General features: G+C 43.6%; 1 protein-coding gene across 2 annotated transcripts in view; it reads right to left on the bottom strand.

Annotated features, from left to right (window-relative positions):
* KLHL12 (kelch like family member 12) overlaps window positions 1-11,367 on the bottom strand; it is a 40,149-nt gene extending 28,782 nt beyond the window's left edge. Inside the window, exons 1-5 of one of the 2 annotated variants that reach the window (XM_074385020.1) lie at window positions 11,284-11,333; window positions 10,412-10,511; window positions 8,901-9,131; window positions 2,101-2,254; window positions 141-358 (exon numbers count right to left, since the gene is read on the bottom strand). In XM_074385020.1, coding sequence (XP_074241121.1) covers window positions 141-358; window positions 2,101-2,254; window positions 8,901-9,083 — 555 coding nt within the window. In that variant the 5' untranslated portion in view covers window positions 9,084-9,131; window positions 10,412-10,511; window positions 11,284-11,333. Of the gene's footprint in view, window positions 1-140; window positions 359-2,100; window positions 2,255-8,900; window positions 9,132-10,411; window positions 10,512-11,283 lie in introns of both variants that reach the window. The other variant, XM_010348888.3, reaches the window with a different exon arrangement.
* Window positions 11,368-24,997: the final 13,630 nt, after the last annotated feature.

Here is a 24,997-nt window from a genome sequence, read left to right as displayed (position 1 = left end):
TGGTACAGGAGAGGTTAATGAAATCTTTGAGCCAATATGAACACTTGATTATCAAGCCCTGATAAGTAACTGCATCCGACTTTGCCAGTTTTGTAATTGCCTAATCTTGAAGAAACCATAACACCAGGACAAATCTGTACCTGAATTTCATCGCACTTGATTAGCTTTTCCACCTCTCCTTGACTCAGAAGAATGAATTCTTCATGCTGTACCACTTCAGGAAAATGCTTCTGGCTAAAAACCTCAGCTGCTTGCATCAGGTCAACACAATTGTGGGTTTCGGCAAAATCCCTGATACCCAGGCAATTAGAAGGGTCCAACTGACTTTCTAAGAACTCACAGCAGGCTTGTTTCACACCTAGAATAGAAACAGGTGGCAAACACTGTAGAATAGTTGGACAGGTGTGATCTAGTCTATATTCTTTTTTGTTTTGTTTTGTTTTTCTTTTTTTTTTGAGACGGAGTTTCGCTCTTGTTATCCAGGCTGGAGTGCAATGGCACGATCTCGGCTCACCGCAACCTCCGCCTCCTGGGTTCAGGCAATTCTCCTGCCTCAGCCTCCTGAGTAGCTGGGATTACAGGCACGTGCCTCCATGCCCAGCTAATTTTTTGTATTTTTAGTAGAGACGGGGTTTCACCATGTTGAACAGGATGGTCTCGATGTCTTGACCTCGTGATCCACCCGCCTCGGCCTCCCAAAGTGCTGGGATTACAGGCTTGAGCCACCACGGCCGGCCTAGTCTGTATTCTTATATGTTGACATCTTCTCTACCTGTTATCAGATGAACTGTAAGAAACAGATTAGAAATTCTATGCTTAAGGAACTTAAACTCTATTTCTGGCTTATGTGCTGTGTCACTTTCAGCAAGACCTTTACACCTGTCTCTGCTTATTCTTTAAAATCAGTATTGCAAGATGAATTGCATCCAGAGACACTGGCACAGTTCAACAAAAATGCCTATAAAACTCTTGGGAATCAAACTATAAAACCAATTACTAATTCAACATAAGGTACCTATTTTCTACTCTACACAAAAACCTACTAAAAGACTCCAGTTAAAGAAAAGCAGAAGACAATAACAAATCTCATATTTACCTAATTGAAAAGTTCAGAGTATTTCAATTTTACAGCTATGCACTAATACAAAAGCTTCACACTATTTAAATCATGTATTAGAAACTAAAAATGTGTCAATTATGTATACATAAAAACTGAGAACAATGAAAACATAACTGAATGTTAAAAAAGAAAAACCGGGGACCAGGAATGGCAGCTCGTGCCTATAAACCCAGCATTCTGGGAGGCAAGGTGGGAGGATCACTTAAGCTTGAGGAGGATCACATGAGCTTGAGACCAGCCTATTCAACACAGAGAGAACTCATCTCCACAACTTTTTTTTTTAATTAGTTGGGTGTGGTGGCATGCACCTGTGGTCCCAGCTACTCAGGAGGCTGAGGTGGGAGAATTGCTTGAGCCCAAGAATTCAAGGCTACAGTGAGCTGTGATTGCCCCACTAAACTCTAATCTGAGTGACAGGGCGAGACCCTGTCGCAAAAACAAAACAAAAAACCCAAAAAACCTGGGAACTGTAAGGGAAAACAAACCATCTGTAATCCTGTGAAAACTATAATTTTTGTGCATCAATTTAAAGTTCATTTAACAGATATTCTATATGGTTCAAACATTTAAAGATACAAAAGGGTTTACCATGAAAAGTCTCCTTAGCCTTCTTATCAACCTGGCTACTTAATGGCCAAGTAAATAAAGAGTATCCCTGTAGGCTATGTATAGTATCAGTTTTTTATACTTACAGATGTGTTACATACATGCATGTAAAAAAATACATCATTTCTTCTTCCATTTTTTTTTTAAACAGAAAAGGTGCAAGTGCTCTCTTTTATAGAGCCAAATATGCACATCAGGAGAAGTTCCTTTATAGTGATATTGACATCTGATTTTTCACTGCTTAATGAGACAAAAGGGATAGCCAGTAAACATTAGCATCCACAGCCTGTCTCCAAATGGTCATGATTAAGTTTACACTATTAATTTTCAACCTTTCCAGGGTTATTTGACATAGCAAGTTTTAATGTCTATACCTTTCAACTGAAGCAGACAGGCTGCAGGGAGTAGTTCTTGTACATTCTCCACTGTCACATGCACTGTTTCTGTGTACACAAAGTCCAATAAAATTTCCATAGTAGAGGCAGTCAAACCTTGGATGTCAACATAAGGCTTGCCCTTCTCTGAAAGCTGAAAATTCAAAAGGTATAAAAGAATGATGGTTATAATTCCACAAGATAAAGGCACAATCTCATATCTAAGAGCTTACAGATGTTAATAATTTAATTGAACATATATCTTTAAAAATTATGGGCCAGGTGTGGTGGCTCACACCTGTAATCCTAGCACTTTGGAAGGCCTAGGCAGGCAGATCACTTGAGGTGAGGAATTCAAGACCAGCCTGGACAACATGGTGAAACCCCGACTCCACTAGAAATCCAAAAATGAGCTGGGCGTGGTGGTACATGCCGATAGTCCCAGCTACTCAGGAGGCTGAGGCAGGAGAATTGTTTGTTTCAACCTGGGAGGTGGAGGCTGCAGTGAGCCCAGATTGTGCCACTGCACTCCAGCCTGGGCACCAGAGTGAGACTCTTTCAAAAAAATTAAAAAATTTAAAAAATAAAAATTATGGTCTGTTTTGTTGGATTTGAATAAAGCAAATATGTCACACGTCTGTAGCTTTCCAAATGAAATGGATAGTTATCTATACCCTAGGAGTAAATAATATGTGACACCTTCCTGGAATAGCAATGTTGCCAGTGAATAACTTTAAAATAATCAATTTCATATTAAAATACAGATGTAGGCCAGGCATGGTGGCTCACGCCTGTAATCCTAGCACTTGGGAGGCCAAGATGGGCAGATCATGAGGTCTGAAGTTCAAGACTAGTCCGGCCAATATAGTAAAACCCCATCTCTACTAAAAACACCAAAAAAAAAAAAAAAAAAAAAAGCATCATAGAATAGAATGCAAAACTTCCATGTAACACTAGTCCATCAACTTTTAAGATAAAACACAAAATTTCTTTTCTTATTTTTGAGACAGAGTTTCGCTCTTGTTGCCCAGGTTGGAGTACAAAGATGCAATCTTGGCTTACCACAACCTCCACCTCCTGGGTTCAATTGAGTCTCTTGCCTCAGCTTCTGAAGTAGCTGGCATTAGACGCATGCGCCACCATGCCCGGCTAATTCTGTAGAGACAGGGTTTCCCTATGTTGGTCAGGCTGATCTCGAACTCCCGACCTCAGGTGATCCGCCCACCTCAGCCTCCCAAAGTGCTGGGATTATAGGCGTGAGCCACCGCACCCAGCTAAGACACAAAATTTCAAAAAAATTTCACATTTGTAGAGGACCCTGTGGGTTCTAACTCCAGTCTCTCCAGGATTACGTAGTTCCTATCATCTGTCCTCGGACTGAATGTTGTTGTTGTTGTTGTTTCTGTAGATAGGGTCTCCCTCTGTTGCCCAGGCTATAGTGCAGCGACGCGATCTCGGCTCACTGTACTTCTTCCCAGGTTCAAGTGATTCTCCTGCCTCAGCCTCCCAAGTAGCTGGGATTACAAGAGTACACCACCACACCCAGCTAATTTCTTTTTTTTTTTTTTTTTTTTTTAGATGGAGTCTTACTCTGTTGCCCAGGCTGGAATGCAGTGGCACAATCTTGGCTTACTTCAAGTTCTGCCTCCCAGGTTCAAGCAAGTCTCTTGCCTCAGCCTCCTGAGTAGTTAGGACTACAGGGATGTGCCACCACTCCCAGCTAATTTTTATTATTTTTGGTAGAGGCAGGGTTTCACCATGTTGGCCAGGCTGGTCTCAAAACTCCTGACCTCAAGTGACTGGCCCACCTCAGCCTCCCGAAGTGCTGGGATTATAGGCATGAGTCACCGTGCCCAGCTAATTTTTTTTGTATTTTTAGTAGAGACAAGGTTTTGCCCTGTAGACCAAGCTGATCTTGAACTTCTGACCTCAGGTGATCCACCCACCTCTGCTTACCAAAGTGCTGGGATTACAGGAGTGAGCCACCATGCCTGGCCCTCAGACTACATTTAGTAATGATGAAAAAGAATATGCAGGTCATCCTAAGGGACTTTCTTATGTAACACCATCTGAATACAAATAAAGTGTTTGTTACTTTTTCAAAATATTTGGTTAGACTAACTGAATTGTTAGTAGTATATTTAGTCTGAATTGTTAGTAGTGTATTTCCTTGAAGTTGTTGAGTATTGATGAGGCCAGATATCATAGAAAACTGTTTAGCTAAGAGAAGAAATCTTCAACTTTACAGGACAGTAAATTATCTAAAAATACCTTATAAAATTTTTACTAACTCTTAGTTTAGAAATTCATTTTACTCACAAAAATCTGGTGTACCTCCATTATGAACTAAATTGCTTTATCATGTTTGATTTCTCTGTCAGCCAGAGAATAACCAAAAGCACTCTCTACAAAGTCAAGAACAAGATCAATCCCTAACAGTAAAAAAAAGTCACTAGCACATTATTTTGAAAAAACATATTAGGTTTTATTAACACTTAATACAGTACTAATATTTATAAACAATTACTGTCCCAACAAATTAAATATATTCAATAATTATGATACTGAAGGCCGGGTGCGGTGGCTCAAGCCTGTAATCCCAGCACTTTGGGAGGCTGAGGCGGGTGGATCACAAGGTCAAGAGACCGAGACCATCCTGGTCAAAACAGTGAAACCCCATCTCCACTAAAAATACAAAAAATTAGCTGGGCATGGTGGCGCGTGCCTGTAATCACAGCTACTCAGGAGGCTGGGGCAGGAAAATTGCCTGAACCCTGGAGGCGGAGGCTGCGGTGAGCAGAGATCGCGCCATTGCGCTCCAGCCTGGGTAACAAGAGTGAAACTCCATCTCAAAAAAAAAAAAAAAAAAAAAAAAATGATACTGAAATATAGTAAGTACATGTATTCCAGAAATTTCTCATTCAATAAACTATATTTTCATCAAATAGTTTAAATATTGAAACAATTTCACTATGTAAGAACTCAGAGCAATAATACATTTTACATTTATATTTTGCTTTAGAATTTTTCAGTGTGCTTCTCATTTTCTACTATTTCATCTGATTTTCACAACAACCTGGTAAGGTAGTTAGATCTGATATTGTTACTACTTAAGAGATAAAGGATCTAAGAATCAAAGCAGATATAAGACTTAACCAGAGTCATTTAGCCAGTAAGAGACAGACATCATTGCTATCAAAGTCTTTCAGAAAATAAAAAAAGAGAGAGAGAGAGAGACATAAAACCCAGGTCATCTTGCCTCAGTCCTGTGATCTTTCAATCAGATGACATTTGAGGAGCATTTCATGGCTGAGGAGAACAAGGAAACCATCTAGTTCGACTACTTTATTTTACAGACCAACCCAGTGAAGTTAGATGGCTGGCAGGGTTTATACAGAATTGCTAAGAGAACTAAGCCTAGAATCCAGGTCTCTGGACTCTCTCCTTTAAACCAATGACTCTGAAAAATAAAAACAAAACCATCTGGCATTTTTTTGCCATTTTTTGTCAGTTTTTATTTTTATTATTATTATTTTTTTTTTGGTCTTCTTGTTTTTTTTCTTTTTGCAGAGAACAGGGTCTCACTATATTGCCCAGGCAGGTCTTGAACTCCCGGGCTCAAGCTATCCTCCCGCCTCTGCCTCCCTAACAGCTGGGATTACAGGCGTGAGCCACAGCACCGGCCAGCCTGATGTCAGTTTTTAAAGAAAGAAATCAAAAATGAGAAAAAAAGAATTTTGGAATTAAAAGAGTAAAGACAGACCATTTTCAAGCTGACGAAAAACAGGATGCACAACACATGATTAGCAGTCAACAGTTCTAGTTCATTTCATGCTCAGCAGCTGCTGGGTGACACTCTCTTTACTTAGGTAAATTCCAAATGCTTCTGATGCTCTTGGGTATATCTCATGGAGAACAGTATAGGACAGGGATCGGCCTTGTTTTATCACACAAGTTCATTTAAAAATTAGCCTGGATTAGCTGGAATGACCTATCAGTTCCTGTTTTCCCTACTAGCCATGTGACTGAGCATTGGCTCATAGTATTTTTAATTATACTGGTTTTAAAAGTAGATTGTAGGACATAAAATTCATACTTCAGAGGCTAAGGCAGCACAATAATAGTTAAAAAATGTTCCTGCTGGCCGGGCGCGGTGGCTCAAGCCTGTAATCCCAGCACTTTGGGAGGCCGAGGCGGGTGGATCACAAGGTCGAGAGATCGAGACCATCCTGGTCAACATGGTGAAACCCCGTCTCTACTAAAAATACAAAAAATTAGCTGGGCATGGTGGCACGTGCCTGTAATCCCAGCTACTCAGGAGGCTGAGGCAGGAGAATTGCCTGAACCCAGGAGGCGGAGGTTGCGGTGAGCCAAGATCGCGCCATTGCACTCCAGCCTGGGTAACAAGAGCGAAACTCCGTCTCAAAAAAAAAAAAAAAAAAAAATGTTCCTGCTTTGGCCAGGTGTGGTGGCTCATGCCTATAATCCCAGCACTTTGGGAGGCCAAGGCAGTCGGATCACCTGAGGTTGGGAGTTCAAGACCAGCTTGACCAATATAGAGAAACCCCATCGATAATAAAAATACAAAATTAGCCAGATGTGGTGGTGGCACATGCCTGTAATCCCAGCTACTAGGGAGGCTGAGGCAGAACTGCTTGAACCTGAGACGGGGAGGTTGTGGTAAGTTGGGATTGTGCCATTGCACTCCAGCCTGGGCAACAAAAGCAAAACTCCATTTAAAAAACAAAACCAAAAAAAAAAAACAACAAAAAAAACATTTGGGCTTTAGAGACAGAAAATATAGAATTAAATCCCACCTTGAGCACTTATAAGCCATGGGACTTTGGGCAAGTAACTTAATATATGAAACCCTGTTCCTTCATTTCTAAAAATGAGATGGTAATAACCAACTCTAGGGTGAGTGAGATATGCACAACAATCACTAGCACAGTACCTGGCCCATAAAAGGTAGTTACTACCATCAAAGAATTTATTTATTTTTAAAGACAGGCCTCTCCCATCCTGATCCTGTAGCAATATCTTCACTAAGATGATAGAACTAACTAAAAAAAAAAAAAAAAAAAAAAAAAAAAAAGATTGTGCTTAAAAAGATGTTTAAAAAAGTGTTTTCGTGCTGGGCGCAGTGCCTCACGCCTGTAATCCCAGCACTTTGGGAGGCTGAGGCGGGTGGATCACAAGGTCAAGAGACCGAGACCATCCTGGTCAACGTGGTGAAACCCCGTCTCTACTAAAAATCAGCTGGGCATGGTGGTGTGTGCCTGTAATCCCAGCTACTCAGGAGGTTGAGGCAGGAGAATTGCCTGAACCCAGGAGGCAGAGGTTGCAGTGAGCTGAGATCGCGCCATTGCACTCCAGCCTGAGTGACAATAGCGAAACTCCGTCTCCAAAAAAAAAAAAAAAAAAAAACGGTTTTCATAATGAATTATTTCAGGCATACATATAACTGTAAATTATGTAATAAACAGTGGTGCACCCATGACTGAGCTTTAAAAAAAAAAAATCAAGGTAATTTATTTAAATCTGCTCTTATAATCAGACTTGGGATCTCAAAAAACAAAGACTTGCAATGTTCTTTTCTGTTCAGCTTTCTAGGAGTACTGAACACAATACAGCCTTACTCCACATTTCAACTATTTTGTCAGGCAATTACTCAGCAGTGTTTCTTAATACTTTGTAAGCACTACCTGTATTCTGTCATATCACCTTTTTCCTAATTCCCTTTGTTAAGTGTTTGAGTTAACATCTTTTTTCAGGTTATGCACTCTATACCCGTACAGCTATTCATTAAAAATTCTTCTTCTTTTCGGGCCGGGCGCGGTGGCTCAAGCCTGTAATCCCAGCACTTTGGGAGGCCGAGACGGGTGGATCACGAGGTCAAGAGATCGAGACCATCCCGGTCAACATAGTGAAACCCCGTCTCTACTACAAATACAAAAAATTAGCTGGGCATGGTGGCGAGTGCCTGTAATCCCAGCTACTCAGGAGGCTGAGGCAGGAGAATTGCCTGAACCCGGGAGGCGGAGGTTGCGGTGAGCCAAGATCGTGCCATTGCACTCCAGCCTGGTTAACGAAAGCGAAACTCCGTCTCAAAAAAAAAAAAAAAAAAAAAATTCTTCTTCCTTTCATTTGAAGTTATCCTAAAATCTACACCGATTTTTCTTCACATATTGTTAGGAGGAGTCGGATGAGGTCTGAATCCTACTCCTCTCTCCTTCCTTCCTTCTTATCCCTCTGGTATTCGCTTAAAAATGTTTAAACTTTAGAAGGAGAAAAGGCCGGGTAGAGTGGCTCACACCTGTAATGACAGGTGTGGCCACTTTGGGAGTCCAAGGCAGGAGGAACACTTAAGCCCAGGAGTTCAATATCAGCCTGGGCAATATATAGTGAGACCCTGTCTTTACAAATAAATAAATAAAATTAGAAACAAAAAAAGGAGAAAAGTTGGAAGACAAATTTAAGAAATAGTAAAATACAACAGCTGACATTTTTGTTTTACTACATATTACAACATTCTAAGCACTTCATAAGTTATTTTATAAGATAATCTTCACAATAACCTTAATAACCATGTGTTATTACATATTACCATCACCCCTAATTTAAAGATGATGAAACTAAGGCATAGTCAGGTGGTAGATCTTATCCAGAATCTGCCTACTTAAACATCACACTGTAAAAATTCACAATTATATCAAACTTCTATTATTTTATTCAGTGAAATTAGACAACTAGAGTTCAATGGGCGAGTTTCATTTGTGTGGGGCTAACTGACCACTTACCTCACTAGTGAACATGGCACAGAAGTAATCACTGCAGGCAGCCAGCACAATCCGATGGGCAGGGAAGTCTTTCTGCTCTACTCTCAATGTCACATCACAGAGGGTATTGCTCTTCCTGAGGGAGTTCATTGAATTGAGGATGGATTTAGCATGAGTATTTGTCATTATGTCTTTGGGGGCCATAATGCCACCCAGAAAGTGGTGCAGAGAAACAAAAGGGGTCCTTGGATTCTGCAATTACAAGAGAAAAAAAAAACAATGAGCGTAGTCAAAGAACGAGGGAAACTGAACATATTTATTAGCTTTACAAATTAAGACTCTAAGGGGTTTCCTCTGACCTAAACATACACAAGCAGAGGGCACTCCTATACCTGACGTCGCCACCACTATCTAGCTACTATCTAGTCCATGTAAAAGATCTCTCTTCTTCCTCCGAATTCCTCTATCATGGAGTGTCTCTACCACTTGACATTTATTATGATGAATGCTGAAATGTAAGTAAACAATATATGTCCTGTAAATCTTCACAAGGTACTTGTCTCGAATGATAAAATGAAAATATAGGCCAGGCGCGGTGGCTCATGCCTGTAATCCCAGCACTTTGGGAGGCCAAGGCGGACGGATCACGAGGTCAGATCGAGACCAACCTGGCCAACGTGGTGAAACCCCATCTCTACTAAAAATATCAAAAAATTAGCTGGGCGTGGTGGCGCACACCTGTAAGGCAGGAGAACTGCTTGAACCCAGGAGGCAGAGATTGTAGTGAGCCAAGATCGCACAACTGCACTAAAGCCTGGGCGATAGTGTGCGACTCTGTCCCCCCCAAAAAATAATACAATAAAATATAAAATTCCCTAAAGGTGTTATATCATTACTATTTAATATTCATAAGTAGGTAAGTATTTAGAGGGTGAAGATCCTGCTTTATATGTATGCTTTCTATCCTAGAAGTTGTACAATAAATGCTTAGAATTGAATGCAAAAAAAAAGTGTGTATTCAACTTAGAGCAAGAAAGTTCGGTGAAAATGTACTTTTCTAGAGATGTATGCAAATAATTATGTCTGATGACTTCCAAATATATCTGGATTTCTTCTTAGAAACTTCAGGCCCAGCCCAGTAGCTCATGCCTGTAATCCCAGGACTTTAGGAGGCCAAGGTGGGCGGATCAGTTGAGGTCAGGAGTTCGAGATCTGCCTGACCAACATGATGAAACCCTGTCTCTACTAAAAACACAAAAATTAGCCGGATGTGGTGGCACATGCTTGTAATCCTAGCTACAGGGGAGGCTGAGGCACGAGAATTGCTTGAACCCAGGAGGCGGTTGAGAACTGCTCCACCCAATGAGCACCCAACGAGCCTAGATCATGCCACTGCACTCCAGCCTGGGCAACAGAGCGAGAATCTGTCAGAAAAAAAAAACAACAAAAAAAATAAACAACAACAAAAAACCAATTGAGGACCCGGACCCATTACCTACAATGAACGGTGGAAACCACCCAAGTGGACTTACTTGCTTAAGCTATTGAAACTCTTCAACAAGAGGGTATTCCTACTCTCCATCTGTAAATGTCCATTACTGTTAACCAATCAATATTGGAATCCAAAACTTTCTGAAATGATCCAAGGTGGGGAAAGATCAAACGATGGTCTCTAAAAGTCCACAACTCACAATTTTTCAATAGGAAAAATGAGATCTTAGATTCTCATTTACTTGTTTATAGTTGGCATTTTACACTACAAGCACTATAGATAATCCCTTCAACAACTCTGCAAGACCCATTTTACAGAAAAATAGGTGATTCATCAAAGCATATGATGTTTTTCAGGAAGACTTAGGTCAATTTAATTTCAACTCTAGGGGTGTAAAAAGGGTCCTAAACAAATGTCCATTTACCGTGATGACAACCTGGGAGGGAGGGGAGTTTGTCATTTCCACATCAAAATGACAGTAACCCTGGTGCAAAGTCGTTCTTCCTTCTTGGGGATTCCTGCCATCACTCCAAGTCTCAGCATATCCTTTACCCTCGCCTTTCTGAAGTGACGTATTTTCTAGAATTTCCGTTAACATCTGAATAGAGGGATTCCGCTTCGGGAGATTCGGGGCAGGGGAGGGGTAGTACATTCGGGAAAGGCTAAATTCTAGCGAAGGAAACGAAGTCCTTCTCCCTAGCACCAGCAGGCATATGACCAGCACCGCCAGGTGGAGGTATGGGGAGAGGTGAGAGGGCGACCGAGGCCAGACGCCCCTCGCAGCCTTCCTCCTATCCAGGGCGAGCCTCCGATTCCGCCTAGCAGGGAGACCAAGGATGGGGGAAGGGCCATAACCCGGAGTTGATGGACAGGAAGGGAAGGACTGACGGCCACCACTTCCGCGCAACTCACCTCCGCTCCCGTGCCCACACAGCCGCGCCGGGCCTGTCCCCGGCCTGTGGGGATAGGGTGGGGCGCGGGGCCAGCAGGCGGCTCAGGAGGAGCCGAAGCACCGCCGCCGCCGCCGCCCCGACCCGGAGGCTCCGGAGACTCTGGAGCCTTCGGGTCTGGACCCCGCGGCCGCGCGACGTGATGACGCAATGCAGCTGGAGGACCGCCCTCCTCGCCCCCTGCGAGTCCGCGTCACGTGACGAGGCGGTGTCACGTGACCTGCCTGTATCGGGGGCGGGACTTCCGTAAGCTGCTATGAAGCCGAATCAGAAAAAGGCTGGGTGGCCGGGGCCGGTACCTCACCGCTGTAATCCCGGCACTTTTGGGAGGCTGAGGCAAGCGGATTACCTGAGCTCAGGAGTTCCAGACCCGCCTGGATAACACAGCAAAACCCCGTCTCTACCAAAAAATTAAAAAAAAAAAGTTAGCCCGGTGTGGTGGCCCGCGCCTGTAGTCCCAGCTACTCGGGAGGCTGAAGCAGGAGAATCCCTTGAACCCAGGCAGCAGAGGTTGCAGTGGGCCAGGATCGCCACTGTTATTCACGTCCAATAGTACCGAATATTAAATGCATTTAATAAAGAGATTTTCCAAACAGGCCTTGTGTGGGCAACAAGGCCGTTTTATTCCTCGCTTGGGTGCAAGCGGACCGAATCCGAGAAAGGACAGGCGAAGGGAGTAAGGGTGGGAATTGGTTTTATAAGTCGGGGTAGTTTTGGGGGGCGAGGGCGTTGCAGAGTAAGATCAGTTACAGTGGTGGGGGGTAGTGGCAAGGAGTATACATGACCACAGGTTCAGTTACAATGGCGGGTTGAGTAAGGCGGAAGAGCAGTACAGATGGCAGGATGGGGCGAGGAGCGTTCACATTACCATAAGAGCAGTTAAGATGGCAGGATGGGGCGAGAGGTATCCACATTTATCATAAGAACAGTTAAGATGGCAGAGTGGGGTGAGGGGTGTCCACATTTAACATAAGAACAGTTAAGATGGCAGGGTGGGGTGAAGGGCTTGTCCGGGGAAGCTCTGCTGGGCGATTAGGGACAACGGCCAACGCAGGCAGTGGGGTGGGAGACAATTAGCAGAGGCAGGCAGGACTTCAGATGTTCTGGTTCCAGGCTTGCGTATGGAGACCTGAACAGCCACTGCACTCCAGCCTGGGCCACATAGTGAGACCCTGCCGGGGGCGGGGCGGAGAGGAGGAGGGCTGGCACAGTGGTCAGGCCTGTAATCCCGGAGGCCAAGGCAGGTGGATCACTTGAGGTCAGGAGTTCGAGACCAGCCTGGCCAACACGGTTAAACCTTGTCTCTACTAAAAATGCAAAAACATTAGCTGGGCGTTCTGGTGTGCGCCTGTAATCCCAACTACTCGGGAGGCTGAGGCAGGAGATCAATCTCTTGAACCCGGGAGGTGGAGATTGCAGTGAGGCAAAATCGCGCCACTGCACTCCAGCCTGGGCGACAGAGTGAGACTCTGTCTCAAGAAAGAAAGAGAGAAAGAGAAAGAAGGAAAGAGAGAAAGAGGAAGAGAAAGAGAGAGAAAGAAAGAGAAAGAAAGGAAGGAAGAAAAGAAGGAAGGAGAGAAAGAGAGAAAGAAAGAAGAAAGGAAAGATGGAAGGAAGGACGGACGGTTGGGTGGTGTGGGATTCGCAGGGAGCCTGGGAATATACAGCTCTGCAGTCTGGCGGTTGGATGAGCCTGAGTCCCTCCCCACCGCTCGGGAAGCAAAGCAGACGGCGAGAATTCCAAGGCTTAATATGCTAAGCATCTGATTGCAGGAAATGCGTTTTACCTTCCAGGTACTGAGGAACTTTCTGATGTCGAGAAAACCCACGGAGTCCTCAAATTTCTTCCCTTCCATTGTCCACAATAACGCCTTCGGGCCGAACGACGCTGCGGCAAGAATCCTCTGAGCCCTGCGATCCACAGACCTCATTACATACTTTGCGTCATAATGGGGCTTATCATCACCACTAAGGTGATTTTACTTATTTCACTCCAAGACAATTAAGTGAAAGGAACTTTTGGCCACTACAAGGTGGACATTAAGAGGGAAATTGGAAAGAATCTTCTTAGGGAAATCTTAGACAGCCTTATCACCACCGTTCTTCCCCTCTTGACTTTTCACCAGATTATGGTTGCTGAGGGTTTATTTAAGGAAGTTCGCTTCTAATTGATTTTGGTGCAGTTAGTGTCTGAAAAGTCAAAGAGGTTAATTGGTTCAACTTATCTGAATGTCTAGACAATAAATTGGTAATACTATTTTCTTCTGTGAGCACCCCTTTTTTTTTTTTTTTGAGATGGAGTCTCACTCTGTTGCCCAGGCTGGAATACTGTGGCATGATCTCAGCTCACTGCAACCTCTGCCTACCGGGATCAAGCGATTCTCCTGCCTCAGCCCTGCCCTGCCAGGAACTGGGACTACAGGCACGCACAATCACGCTCAGCTAATTTTTGTATTTTTGGTAGAGACTGGGTTTCGCCATGTTGGCCAGGCTGCTCTTGAACTGCTGACCTCATGATCCACCCTCCTAGGCCTCCCAAAGTGCTGGGATTACAGGAATGAGCCACAGCGCCCAGCCCTTTCATTCTTAAGGATACTAAAACCATAGCCAGTGGGCAGCATTCTAAATTTACGTTGCATCTCCATCTTCCATATCGTATTTTCCTTGTCTAAAACTGTCCCTGACACATTGTAGAGAAGAATGCAAGATTGTTATAAAATATACTGGGGGCATTTCAGAAATATTTGTCAATTTTAATAAAATTATTCACTTATACTCGTTCACATGTAAGACTACATATGTACAAGATTATTAACTGCAGCATTGTTTGTAGATTAGACTGACAACAACCTTCAATGTCCATTAGTAGGGGACCAATTCAATAAAATACAGTACATCCATAAAATCCAATACCATGAAGCTGTGAACAATCTGTATTCTCTATTATTGGTGTAAAAGGTGGAAGATCACGTCTGTAATCACAGCACTTTGGGAGGCTGAAGCGGGCAGATCACCTGAGGTCAGGAGTTTGAGACTAGCCTGACCAACATGGAGAAACCCTGCCTCTACTAAAAGTACAAAATTAGCAGGGCATGGTGGTGCACGCCTGTAATCCCAGCTACTCGGGTAACTGAGGCAGGAGAATCGCTTGAACCCAGGAGGCAAAAGTTGTGGTGAGCCAAGATCATGCCATTGCACTCCAGCCTGGGCAACAAGAGGGAAACTCCATCCCCCCCAAAAAAATAAAACGTAGAAGATATATTCATATTTGCTTGTGTGTGTAAACTGTATTTGGAAAGACAAAATAAAGTGGTAACATTGGTTTCTTTTGGGAGAGGAACTGTTTGGTTGTGAGACAGGGTCGGAAAGAGAGTTTTGCCCTTTATAATTTTTGTTTGCCTTTTGAATTTTGCATCATGCGAATTATAAATAATGTTCAGAGCCTGGTGCAGTGGTGTGCACCTGTTGTCCTCTCTGCTCTGGAGACTGAAGTGGGAAGATTGCTTGAGCCCCGAAGTTCGTGACCAACCTGGGTGACGTAGTAAGACCACATCTCAAAATATATCTAAATTTTTTTTTTTTGAGACGGAGTATTTTTAGTAGAGACGTGGTTTCAGCATATTGGCCAGGCTGCTCTAGAACTCCTGACCTCATGATCCACCCCCCTCAGCCTCCCAAAGTGCTGAGATTACAGGCGTGAGCCACTGCAACCGGCCTTATATGTTCAATTTATTTATTTTATTTTTTTATGTTCAAATTTTTAAAAGGTAAAAATAGGCTTGGTCCAGTGGCTCATGCCTGTAATCCTAGCACTTTGGGAGGCCGAGGAGGGTGGATTACCTAAGGTGAGGAGGTCAAGACCAGCCTGGCCAACATGGCAAAACACTGTCTCTACTAAAAATAAAAAAATTAGCCAGTTATGGTGGCGCACACCTGTACTCCCAGCCACTCGGGAGGCTGAGGCTGAAGAAATCGCTTGAATCCAGCAGGCAGAGGTTGCAGTGAGCTGAGATCCCGCCACTGCACTCCAGCCTGGGCTACAGAGCAAGACTCCATATCAAATAAATAAATAAACAAATAAAATAAAATAAAAAGTAAAAATAATTTCTTGTTTTCAGAATGTAAAATAGTACTTTAATGATATTGCCTAATTCCTGACTGCTAAATTAAGAATTTTTCCAAATATGAGAAGGAACTTAATAAAAGAGGCTTTGTTTAGAGTATGCCCACTCCTTTTATTCACAAAATAAAAGATGGAGAAGCTGTTAGCAAGAAAGGCACACCAAAGGAACTAGTTCAGACTTCTTTTTTCTTCTTTTTTTCTCTTTTTAATATTTGTGAGTACATAGCAGGTGCATATATTTAGAGGGTACATGAGAGGTTTTGATACAGGCATGTCATGTATACTAATCACATCATAGAAAATTGGGTACCCATCTCTTCAAGAATTTATCCTTTGCACAAACAATCCAAGTATACTTTTAGTTATTTTAAAATGTGCAATTCAATTATTGTTGACTATACTCACTCTGTTCTATCAAATACCAGGTCTTATTCATCCTTTCTACTTTTTTTGTACCCATTACCCTCCCACCTTCCCACAACCCCCACTGTTCTTCCCAGCCTCTGGTAATCATCCTTCTACTCTCTGTCTTCATCAGTTCAGTTGGTTTGATTTTTAGATCCCACAAATAAGTGAGAATATGCGATGTTTGTCTTTCTGTGCCTTACTTATTTCACTTAACATAATGACCTTCAGTTCCATCCATGTTGTTACAAATGATAGAATCTCACTATTTTTAATGACTGAATAGTACTCCATCATGAATAGGCACCACATTTTCTTTATCTGTTCATCTGCTGATGGACACTTAGGCTGCTTCCAAATCTTAGCTATTGTGAACAGTGCTGCAACAAGCATGGGAGTCCAGGTATCTCTACACTGATTTACTTTCTTTCTTTCTTCTCCTTCTCCTTCTTCTTCTTTTTCTTCTTCTTCTTCTTCTTCTTCTTCTTCTTCTTCTTCTTCTTCTTCTTCTTCTTCTTCTTCACCTTCACCTTCTTCTCCTTCTCCTCCTCCTCCTCCTCCTCCTGCTTCTTCTTCTTCTTCTTCTTTTTTTTTTTTTTTTTTCGAGACAGAGTCTTGCTCTGTCACCCAGGTTGGAGTGCAGTGATGTGATCTCGGCTGACTGCAACCTTCCCTTCTCCAGTTCAAGTGATTCTTCTACCTCAGCCTCCTGAGTAATTAACTGGAACTACAGGCACATGCCACCATGCCTGGCCAATTTTTGTAGTTTTAGTAGAGATCGGGTTTCACCATGTTGGCCAGGCTGGTCTCAAACTCCTGACCTTGTGATCCACCTGCTTTGGTCTCCCAAAGTGTTGAGATCACAGGCGTGAGCCATCATGCCTGGCTGCTTTACTTTCTTTTTGGTATATACACAGCAGTGGGATTGCTGAATTGTATAATAGTTCTATTTTTAGTTTTTTGAGAAACCTCCAAACTGTTCTTCATAGTAATTGTACTAATTTACATTCCCACCAATAGTTTACAAGGGTTCCCTTTTCTCCGAATCGTTGCCGGCACTTATTATTCCCTGACTTCTGGATAAAAGCCATTTTAACTGGGAGGAGATGATAGCTTATGTAATTTTGATTTGCATTTCTCTGATTAATGATGTTGAGCACCTCTTCATCTACCTATTTGCCATTTTTATGTCTTTTTTTTTTTTATTGCCCCATCCCCTTTTATGTCTTTTTTTGAGAAATGTCTAAATTGTTTGCCCGTTTCTATTTTTGAATATTTATTTATTTATTTTAAGACAGGTGTTACTCTGTCACCCAGACTGGAGTGCAGTGGTATGATCTCAGCTCACTGCAACTGCTGTTCCCCTATGCCGAGCTCTAGCAATGCTCCCACCTAAGCCTCCTGAGTAGCTGGTATTACAGGTGCCTGCCACGACACTCTGTTAATTAAAACTTTTTTCTTTTTTACAAGAAGTCTCTCTATACTTCCCAGGCTGGTCTGGAACTCTGGACTCAAGTGATCCACCTGCCTCAGCCTCCCAAAGTTGGGATTACAGGTGTGAGCCACTGCACCTGGCCTTAACCATTTTTAAATCAGATTATTAAATTTTTTACTTTTTACTTTTTTTTTTTTTTTTTTTGAAACAGAATCTTGTTCTGTTGCCTAGGCTGGACTGCTATAATCTTGGCTCACTGCAACCTCTACCTCCTGGGTTCAAGTGATTCTTCTGTCTCAGCCCCCTGAGTAGCTGGGACTAGAGGCACACATCACCACACCAGGCTAATTTTTGTATTTTTAGTAGAGACGGTTTCACCATATTGGCCAGGCTGGTCTCAAACTCCTGACCTCGTGATCCGCCTGCCTTGGCCTCCTAAAGTGCTGGGATTATAGGCGCGAGCCACCACACCTGGCCGATTTTTTTCTGTAGAGTTGTTTGAGACCCTTATATATTCTGGTTATTCATCCCTGTCAGATGAAGAATTTGCAAATATTTTCTCTCATTCTGTGGATCGTCTCTTCACTTTGTTGATTGTTTCCTTTGCTGTGCAGAATCCTTTTAATTTGACGTGATCCCATTTGCCCATTTTTGATTTGCTTTCTTGTGCTTCTGTGGTATTACTCAAGAAATTTTCTCCAACCACACTGGAAACAAGCATTTATTGAGTCAGATATCCAAATGACTGGGAATATTCTTGTATAGGAAGGATAGTGTCCTATGAGACAAAGACCCAAATACATGCCAGGACTGTACCCCTGAAGGAAACAAGAGCCAGGAGAAGGAGGTGGAGCAAGATAGTAGAAGTCTACACCATTCTTCCCCCAGAACACCAAATTTTAACCAATATCTGCACACAGAAAATGATCATTTAAAAAAAAACAAAAAACAAAAAACAAAAATAAAAGTGCTCCCTAGGCACGTGCCACGCTGGTCCACTGGCTCTAAGCCCAGCCCAGCACTAAGAGTTGCCTAGAAATTGCAGTCCTGCCGGGTGCAATGGCGCGTGCCTGTAGTCCCAGCTACTCAGGAGGCTGAGGTGGGAGGATCGCTTCAGCTCAGGAGTTCTGGGCTGTAGTGAATTATGCTGATCGGGTGTCCGCACTAAGTTCGGCTTCAATATGGTGACCTCCCAGGAGCAGGGGACCACCAGCTTGCCTAAGGAGGGGTGAACTGGCCCAGGTCGGAAACGGAGCAGGTCAAAACTCCCGTGCTGATCAGTAGTGGGATCGTGCCTGTGAATAGCCACTGCACTCCAGCCTGGGCAACATAGCAAGACTCCATCTCTTAAAAGAAAAAAAAAATTGCAGTCCTTGTGTCCTAGACTGCCCCTTTCAAGTTTACCAGGAACCACAGAGCACTTCAGCTCGTGGTGGTGAGGCTTGCAGAGAAACAAGTCCTGTCCACTTTGATGGGCGATTCTCCCCTGCTTTGGGCTAGTCCAAATGCTCCCTCAGTAGATGGGCACTGTCTGAGCCCTGCATGGCTTTATTCCCCACTGTGACAGGGCAGCACTGAGTTCAATATAACGTCTCATGGTTGCCATGCTTTTCCTACTCCAAGTTCACAGATTCTCTGTCCATGTCAAATGGCTAATGCTGGGGAATGGAGGGGTGGCGTTGGCAATTCAAGGCTGTCTCTCTTGCCTTCCTCAATGCCTCTTGCGGCAATATGTAGTTAAAACCAGGTACAGTGAATGCTCACCTGATTTTCATTTTTTTTAATGATGCTTTTCTGTGTGCAGATATTGGTTAAAATTTGGTGTTCTGGGGAAGAATGGTGTAGACTTCTACTATCTTGCTCCACCTCCTTCTCCTGGCTCTTGTTCCCTTCAGGGGTACAGTCCTGGCATGTATTTGGGTCTTTGTCTCATAGGACACTATCCTGCCTATACAAGAATATTCCCAGTCATTTGGATATCGGACCCAATACTCTACATCCCAGAATGCTGAGTTTCTCAGGTCTATTCTGGAGGGGTGGGTCTGGATAAGCTGTCAGTCAGGTTCTATACATCATCTTGCCTTTACAGTTTGCACATTTGGGATGATTATGAGTGTTCAAGCTACTGAAGTGAGGGAAAACAGGGAGTTTGCCTTGGAACTCTAGATCAAGTACATAGAATGTAGATGGAATCTGCAAACCGGCCCGGCAAAATACTTTGCATTTTTGTCCTGCCAGAATATGGCAGACATGAGAATGCACCTCTCAATGACTCACTGAGTGTAATCCAAGCAGTGCCTCACCTGTTGCTTAGGAATTCATTCCCTGAACTTGCACGCAGGCCAAGGTCATGCCTCCCAAGGGCTGCTGCCTACCCCTGACTAGGGAGAGCTGAGATATGCAGGCAAACCCATTTCAGGGGAGATGGGACTCCTTTGTCAGTGAAGGGACTTGTCAACAGACCAAGGCCTTCCTGAAATGACTTTGCTGAACCTTTCTTAGATTGCAAGGCAGCTTAGGATGCTTTTCCCAATTCCCTCTTCCTCAAGGTCTAATGGCTGTCCCAGTCTTCTCTAGGCCCCTTCCTACTTCCCTTTACATATAAGCATTTTCCCTAATAAAATCTTTGCATATTTAATTTCAAAGATTAATTTCAAAGAGAACTAGACTAACATGCAGGACATCTGAGAATTTCTTTGGATCCTGTTCATCTGCAATAATTCAAGTTTACTAATGTTCCCAAAGTTATGTTTTTTAAAAATTGAAAATGGATGGTGTATCAGTCTACTCTCTCGCTGCTAACAAAGACATACCCAAGACTGGGTAATTTATAAAGGAAAGAGGTAGGTTTTGTTTTGTTTTGTTGAGATGGAGTCTTTCTCTATTGCCTAGGCTGGAGTGCAGTGGCACAATCTCAGCTCACTGCAACCCCTGCCTCCCAGGTTCAAGCAATTCTCCTGCATCAGCCTCCCAAGTAGCTGGGATTACAAGTGTGAGCCACCATGCCCGGCTGATTTTTTTCTTTTTTTGAGATGGAGTCTTGCTCTGACTCCCAGGCTGGGGTGCAGTGATATGATCTCCGCTCACTGCAACCTCTGCCTCCCAGGTTCAAGTGATTCTTGTGACTCAGCCTCTTGAGTAGCTTGGATTACAGGTGCCTGCTGCCACACCCAGCTAATTTTTAGTTTCTTGGAGGCATCTGAATTTGCAGCCACTGGTATTGAACTGGAAGGAAACCTAGAGATTACATCTGATACGACTCCATCCATTTTCTTTCTTTCTTTTTTTTTTTTTTTTTTGAGACGGAGTTTCGCTCTTGTTACCCAGGCTGGAGTGCAGTGGCGCGATCTCGGCTCACCGCAACCTCCGCCTCCTGGGCTCAGGCAATTCTCCTGCCTCAGCCTCCTAAGTAGCTGGGATTACAGGCACGCACCACCACGCCCAGCTAGTTTTTTGTATTTTTTTTAGTAGAGACGGGGTTTCACTATGTTGACCAGGATGGTCTCGATCTCTCGACCTCGTGATCCACCCGCCTCGGCCTCCCAAAGTGCTGGGATTACAGGCTTGAGCCACCGCGCCCGGCTCTCCATCCATTTTCTAGATGAGGCAATAAGCAGATCCATAGCAGCCGAAATCCAGTGTGGTCCTCAAACTTGTTGAGGACCTGTTAGGTGCTAGGGACTATAGGGTAAGTAAACAACAGAAATACCGATGAAGTGTGATTAAAGAAATCAAGTCTCTGCTTGCCGAAGTGAGCAGATCACTTGAAGTCAGGAGTTTGTGACCAGCCTGGCCAACACGGTGAAATCCCGTCTCTACTAAAAATACAAAAATTAGTCTGGTGTGGTGGTGGGCGCCTGTAATCCCAGCTATGTGGGAGGCTGAGGCAGAAGAATTGCTTGAACCTGGGAGGCAGAGGTTGCAGTGAGCTGCGATTGTCCCATTGCACTCCAGCCTGGGTAACAGACCAAGACTCTGTCTCAAAAGAAAAAAAAAAAAAAAAAAAAAAAAAGGCCAAGGATGAAAGCTAAGAATCTGATTCTACCCCTTTCCCATTAGTGAATGAAGAATTAGGGGAAAGACTAACTTGTTTTCTACCTATGCTTACTACCTACTTCACAGAGTCAAAGATGTAAAATGACATACCAAAAGTACCAAATAGGTCCCCAATAAATGTTACCTCTTAGATTCTCTTTCCTGGATCTTGTCTAGTACTGGGAAATGAAGAAACAAACATTAGGTTGTGTTTTTTCTTTTTTCTTTTTTTTTTTTTTTTTTTTTTTTTTTGAGACGGAGTTTCGCTCTTGTTACCCAGGCTGGAGCGCAATGGCGCGATCTCGGCTCACCGCAACCTCCGCCTCCTGGGTTCAGGCAATTCTCCTGCCTCAGCCTCCTGAGTAGCTGGGATTACAGGCACGCGCCACCATGCCCAGCTAATTTTTGTATTTTTAGTAGAGACGGGGTTTCACCATGTTCACCAGGATGGTCTCGATCTCTCGACCTCGTGATCCACCCGCCTCGGCCTCCCAAAGTGGTGGGATTACAGGCTTGAGCCACCGCGCCCGGCCTGGTTGTGTTTTTTCTTGTTTTTTGGTATTTTTTTTTTGAGACGGAGTTTTGCTCTTGTTACCCAGGCTGGAGTGCAATGGCGCAATCTCGGCTCACTGCAACCTCCACCTCCTGGGTTCAAGCAATTCTCCTGCCTCAGCCTCCCGAGCTGGGATTATAGGCAGGCACCACCACGCCCAGCTAATTTTTGTATTTTTAGTAGAGACGGGGTTTCACCATGTTGACCAGGATGGTCTCGATCTCTTGACCTCGTGATCTGCCCGCCTCAGCCTCCCAAAGTGCTGGGATTACAGGTGTGAGCCACTGCGCCTAGGTTGTTTCTTAATTTTTTTTTTTTTTTTTTTTTTTTTTTTTTTTTTTTAAGAGATAAGCTCTTGCTCCGTCACCCAGACTGGATGCAGTGGTGTGATAATAGGTCACTGCAGCCTCCAACTCCTAGACTCAAGCAATTCTCCCACACACAGGAGGCTTTCTCAACTGCTATGGATCTCATTTCCTCATCTAGAAAATGCAGTTGGATCAGATATGATCCCTAGATTTCCTTCCATTTCTTATACTAGTGGCTGCAAACTCACATGCTTGCAGGTGAGTGCATTGACAATCACTCTAGGTAGGGACCATGATGAACTGGGGAGCACAAACCCTCTATAAAGGACACACATAGCTGCTTTTGAGCCGCAGTTGACTATTCTTATTGTGCAAGGCCAAACATATCTATGGACGTTTTCAATGTACAGGTTATCAGTTTGTGACGTCTGCCAACAGTTCCTTACGGATTTTTTTTTTTTTTGGAATCACTCTTGTTGCCCATGCTGGAGTGAATGGTGTGATCTCAGCTCACCACAACCTCCACCTCTTGGGTTCAAGCAATTCTCCTGCCTCAGCCTCCTGAGTAGCTGAGATTACAGGCATGCACCACGACACCCAGGCAATTTTGTATTTTTAGTAGAGATGAGGTTTCTCTCTCCATGTTGGTCAGGCTGGTCTCAAACTCCTGACCTCAGGTGATCCACCTGCCTCGGCCTCCCAAAGTGCTGGGATCACAGGCATGAGCTACTGCACCTGGTCTTCACTACCTAATTTAAAATACAAAGATTCTTAGTCCTTCAGAGGTACACATTATTCTGAATTAATATTCCCTCTTTAAAGTTTTTACCATGTTTGTAACCTTAAACCTATCATTAATTTTGCAACATTCTTAATTTTACATACACACAATTATGCAAATGTATTCCCTCCCTGTTGCTTCCCTCCCCTCCTGCCAATCTTACTTCTGAGGCTCAACTGTGTTGTTGCTTGTCACTGTAATTCATTTCCACCGAGAGTGTTCCATGATATGAATACACCAAGATACATTTTTCCATTCAACAGTTTTGGACATTTGGTTTGTTTGCAATATTTTGTTACTACAAACAGCTGCAATGAACCCATTGGTACAAGCCAAGTTTTTCAAGAGCAGTTTTTCTTTTCTTTTTTTTTTTTTTAAGATGGGGTTTCACCATGATGGCCAGGCTGGTCTTGAACTCCTGACCTCTGGTGATCCACCCACCTTGGCCACCCAAAGTGCCAGAATTACAGGCGTGAGCCACTGCGCCTGGCCAAGAGCAGTTTTTCAAAGCGTGAGTAGTGACCTATTACTGAGTCATGAGAACAATTTAGGGGTCAGCCAGCAGTGTTTTTAAGTGAAGTAACCTAGGGTAGATATCGGATGCATTTCATATTGCAGTGTTATTTCGTGAAATGTTTGTTGTTAACATGCATATGCTGTATGTCCACATGAAGTGGTGCTGCCAATGTACACTGCCATCAGCAGCATCTGGTCTGCTGCATATCTGCACCAACACTCAATAATAGGTTTCTCATTTGGTTTTAATCTGGCTGGAGACAGTTTATCATTTTGGTTTTAATTTACATTTCCCTGGTTACCACTTGAGGCAGAGAAACTTTTCCTGTTTGTGTAGGTGAATTATTTTTATAAAAGGATCATTTATTCTTCCAGTTTAGAAACTTGATCCTTGATGTGAACCCAACTTTAACTTGAGAAGACTGCTCTTAAACTGCCTGCATTCGCTGAGAAATGATCACTGTGCTATCTAATGTCATGTTAGGTTGAGTACAATTCACAATAGCATTGAAAGGCATGGAATGACCCCTGGATGAGGCAATCTTAGGCAACGTGGGATATATCCTTAAACTCTGGGATATATCTTTTTTTTTTTTTTTTTTTTTTTTGAGACGGAGTTTCGCTCTTGTTACCCAGGCTGGAGTGCAATGGCACGATCTCGGCTCACCGCAACCTCCGCCTCCTGGGTTCAGGCAATTCTCCTGCCTCAGCCTCCTGAGTAGCTGGGATTACAGGCACGCGCCACCATGCCCAGCTAATTTTTTGTATTTTTAGTAGAGAAGGGGTTTCACCATGTTGACCAGGATGGTCTCGATCTCTTGACCTCGTGATCCACCCGCCTCGGCCTCCCAAAGTGCTGGGATTACAGGCTTGAGCCACCGCGCCCGGCCTCTGGAATATATCTTAACACTTTTGATAATCTTCTAATTATTATTACTGTTAGTTTTTTTGTTTTTAGATGGAGTCTTGCTCTGTCACCCATGCTGGAGTGCAGTGGCACGATCTTGGCTCACTGTAACCTCTGCCTCCCAGTTTCAAGCAATTCTCTTCCTTAGCCTCCTGAGGCACCTGCCACCACGCCCAGCTAGTTTTTGTTTTAGTAGAGACAGGGTTTCACCATCTTGGCCAGGCTGTTCTTGAATTCCTGACCTCAGATCCACCCACCTTGGCCTCCCCAAGCGTTGGGATTACAGGTGCGAGCCTCAGTGTCTGGCCTATTGCTACTATTTTTTGAGACAGAGTCTTGCTCTGCTGCCCAGGCCAGAGTGCAATGGTGTGATCTCAGCTCACTGCAACCTCTACCTCCCAGGTTCAAGTGATTCTTGTGCCTTAGCCTCCTGAGTAGCTGGGATTATAGGTGCTTACCACCACATCCATCTAATTTTTGTATTTTTAGTAAAGACGGGGTTTCACCATGTTGGCTAGGCTGGTCTCAAACTCCTGGCCTCAACCAATCCACCTGCCTCAGCCTCCCAAAGTGCTGGGATTACAGGCATGAGCTACCACACCCGGCCCTGAGA

Source organism: Saimiri boliviensis, chromosome 14 (assembly GCF_048565385.1).
Source record: "Saimiri boliviensis isolate mSaiBol1 chromosome 14, mSaiBol1.pri, whole genome shotgun sequence".
Classification (NCBI taxonomy): domain Eukaryota; kingdom Metazoa; phylum Chordata; class Mammalia; order Primates; family Cebidae; genus Saimiri; species Saimiri boliviensis.
This window is presented reverse-complemented; position numbering and strand designations above follow the sequence as displayed.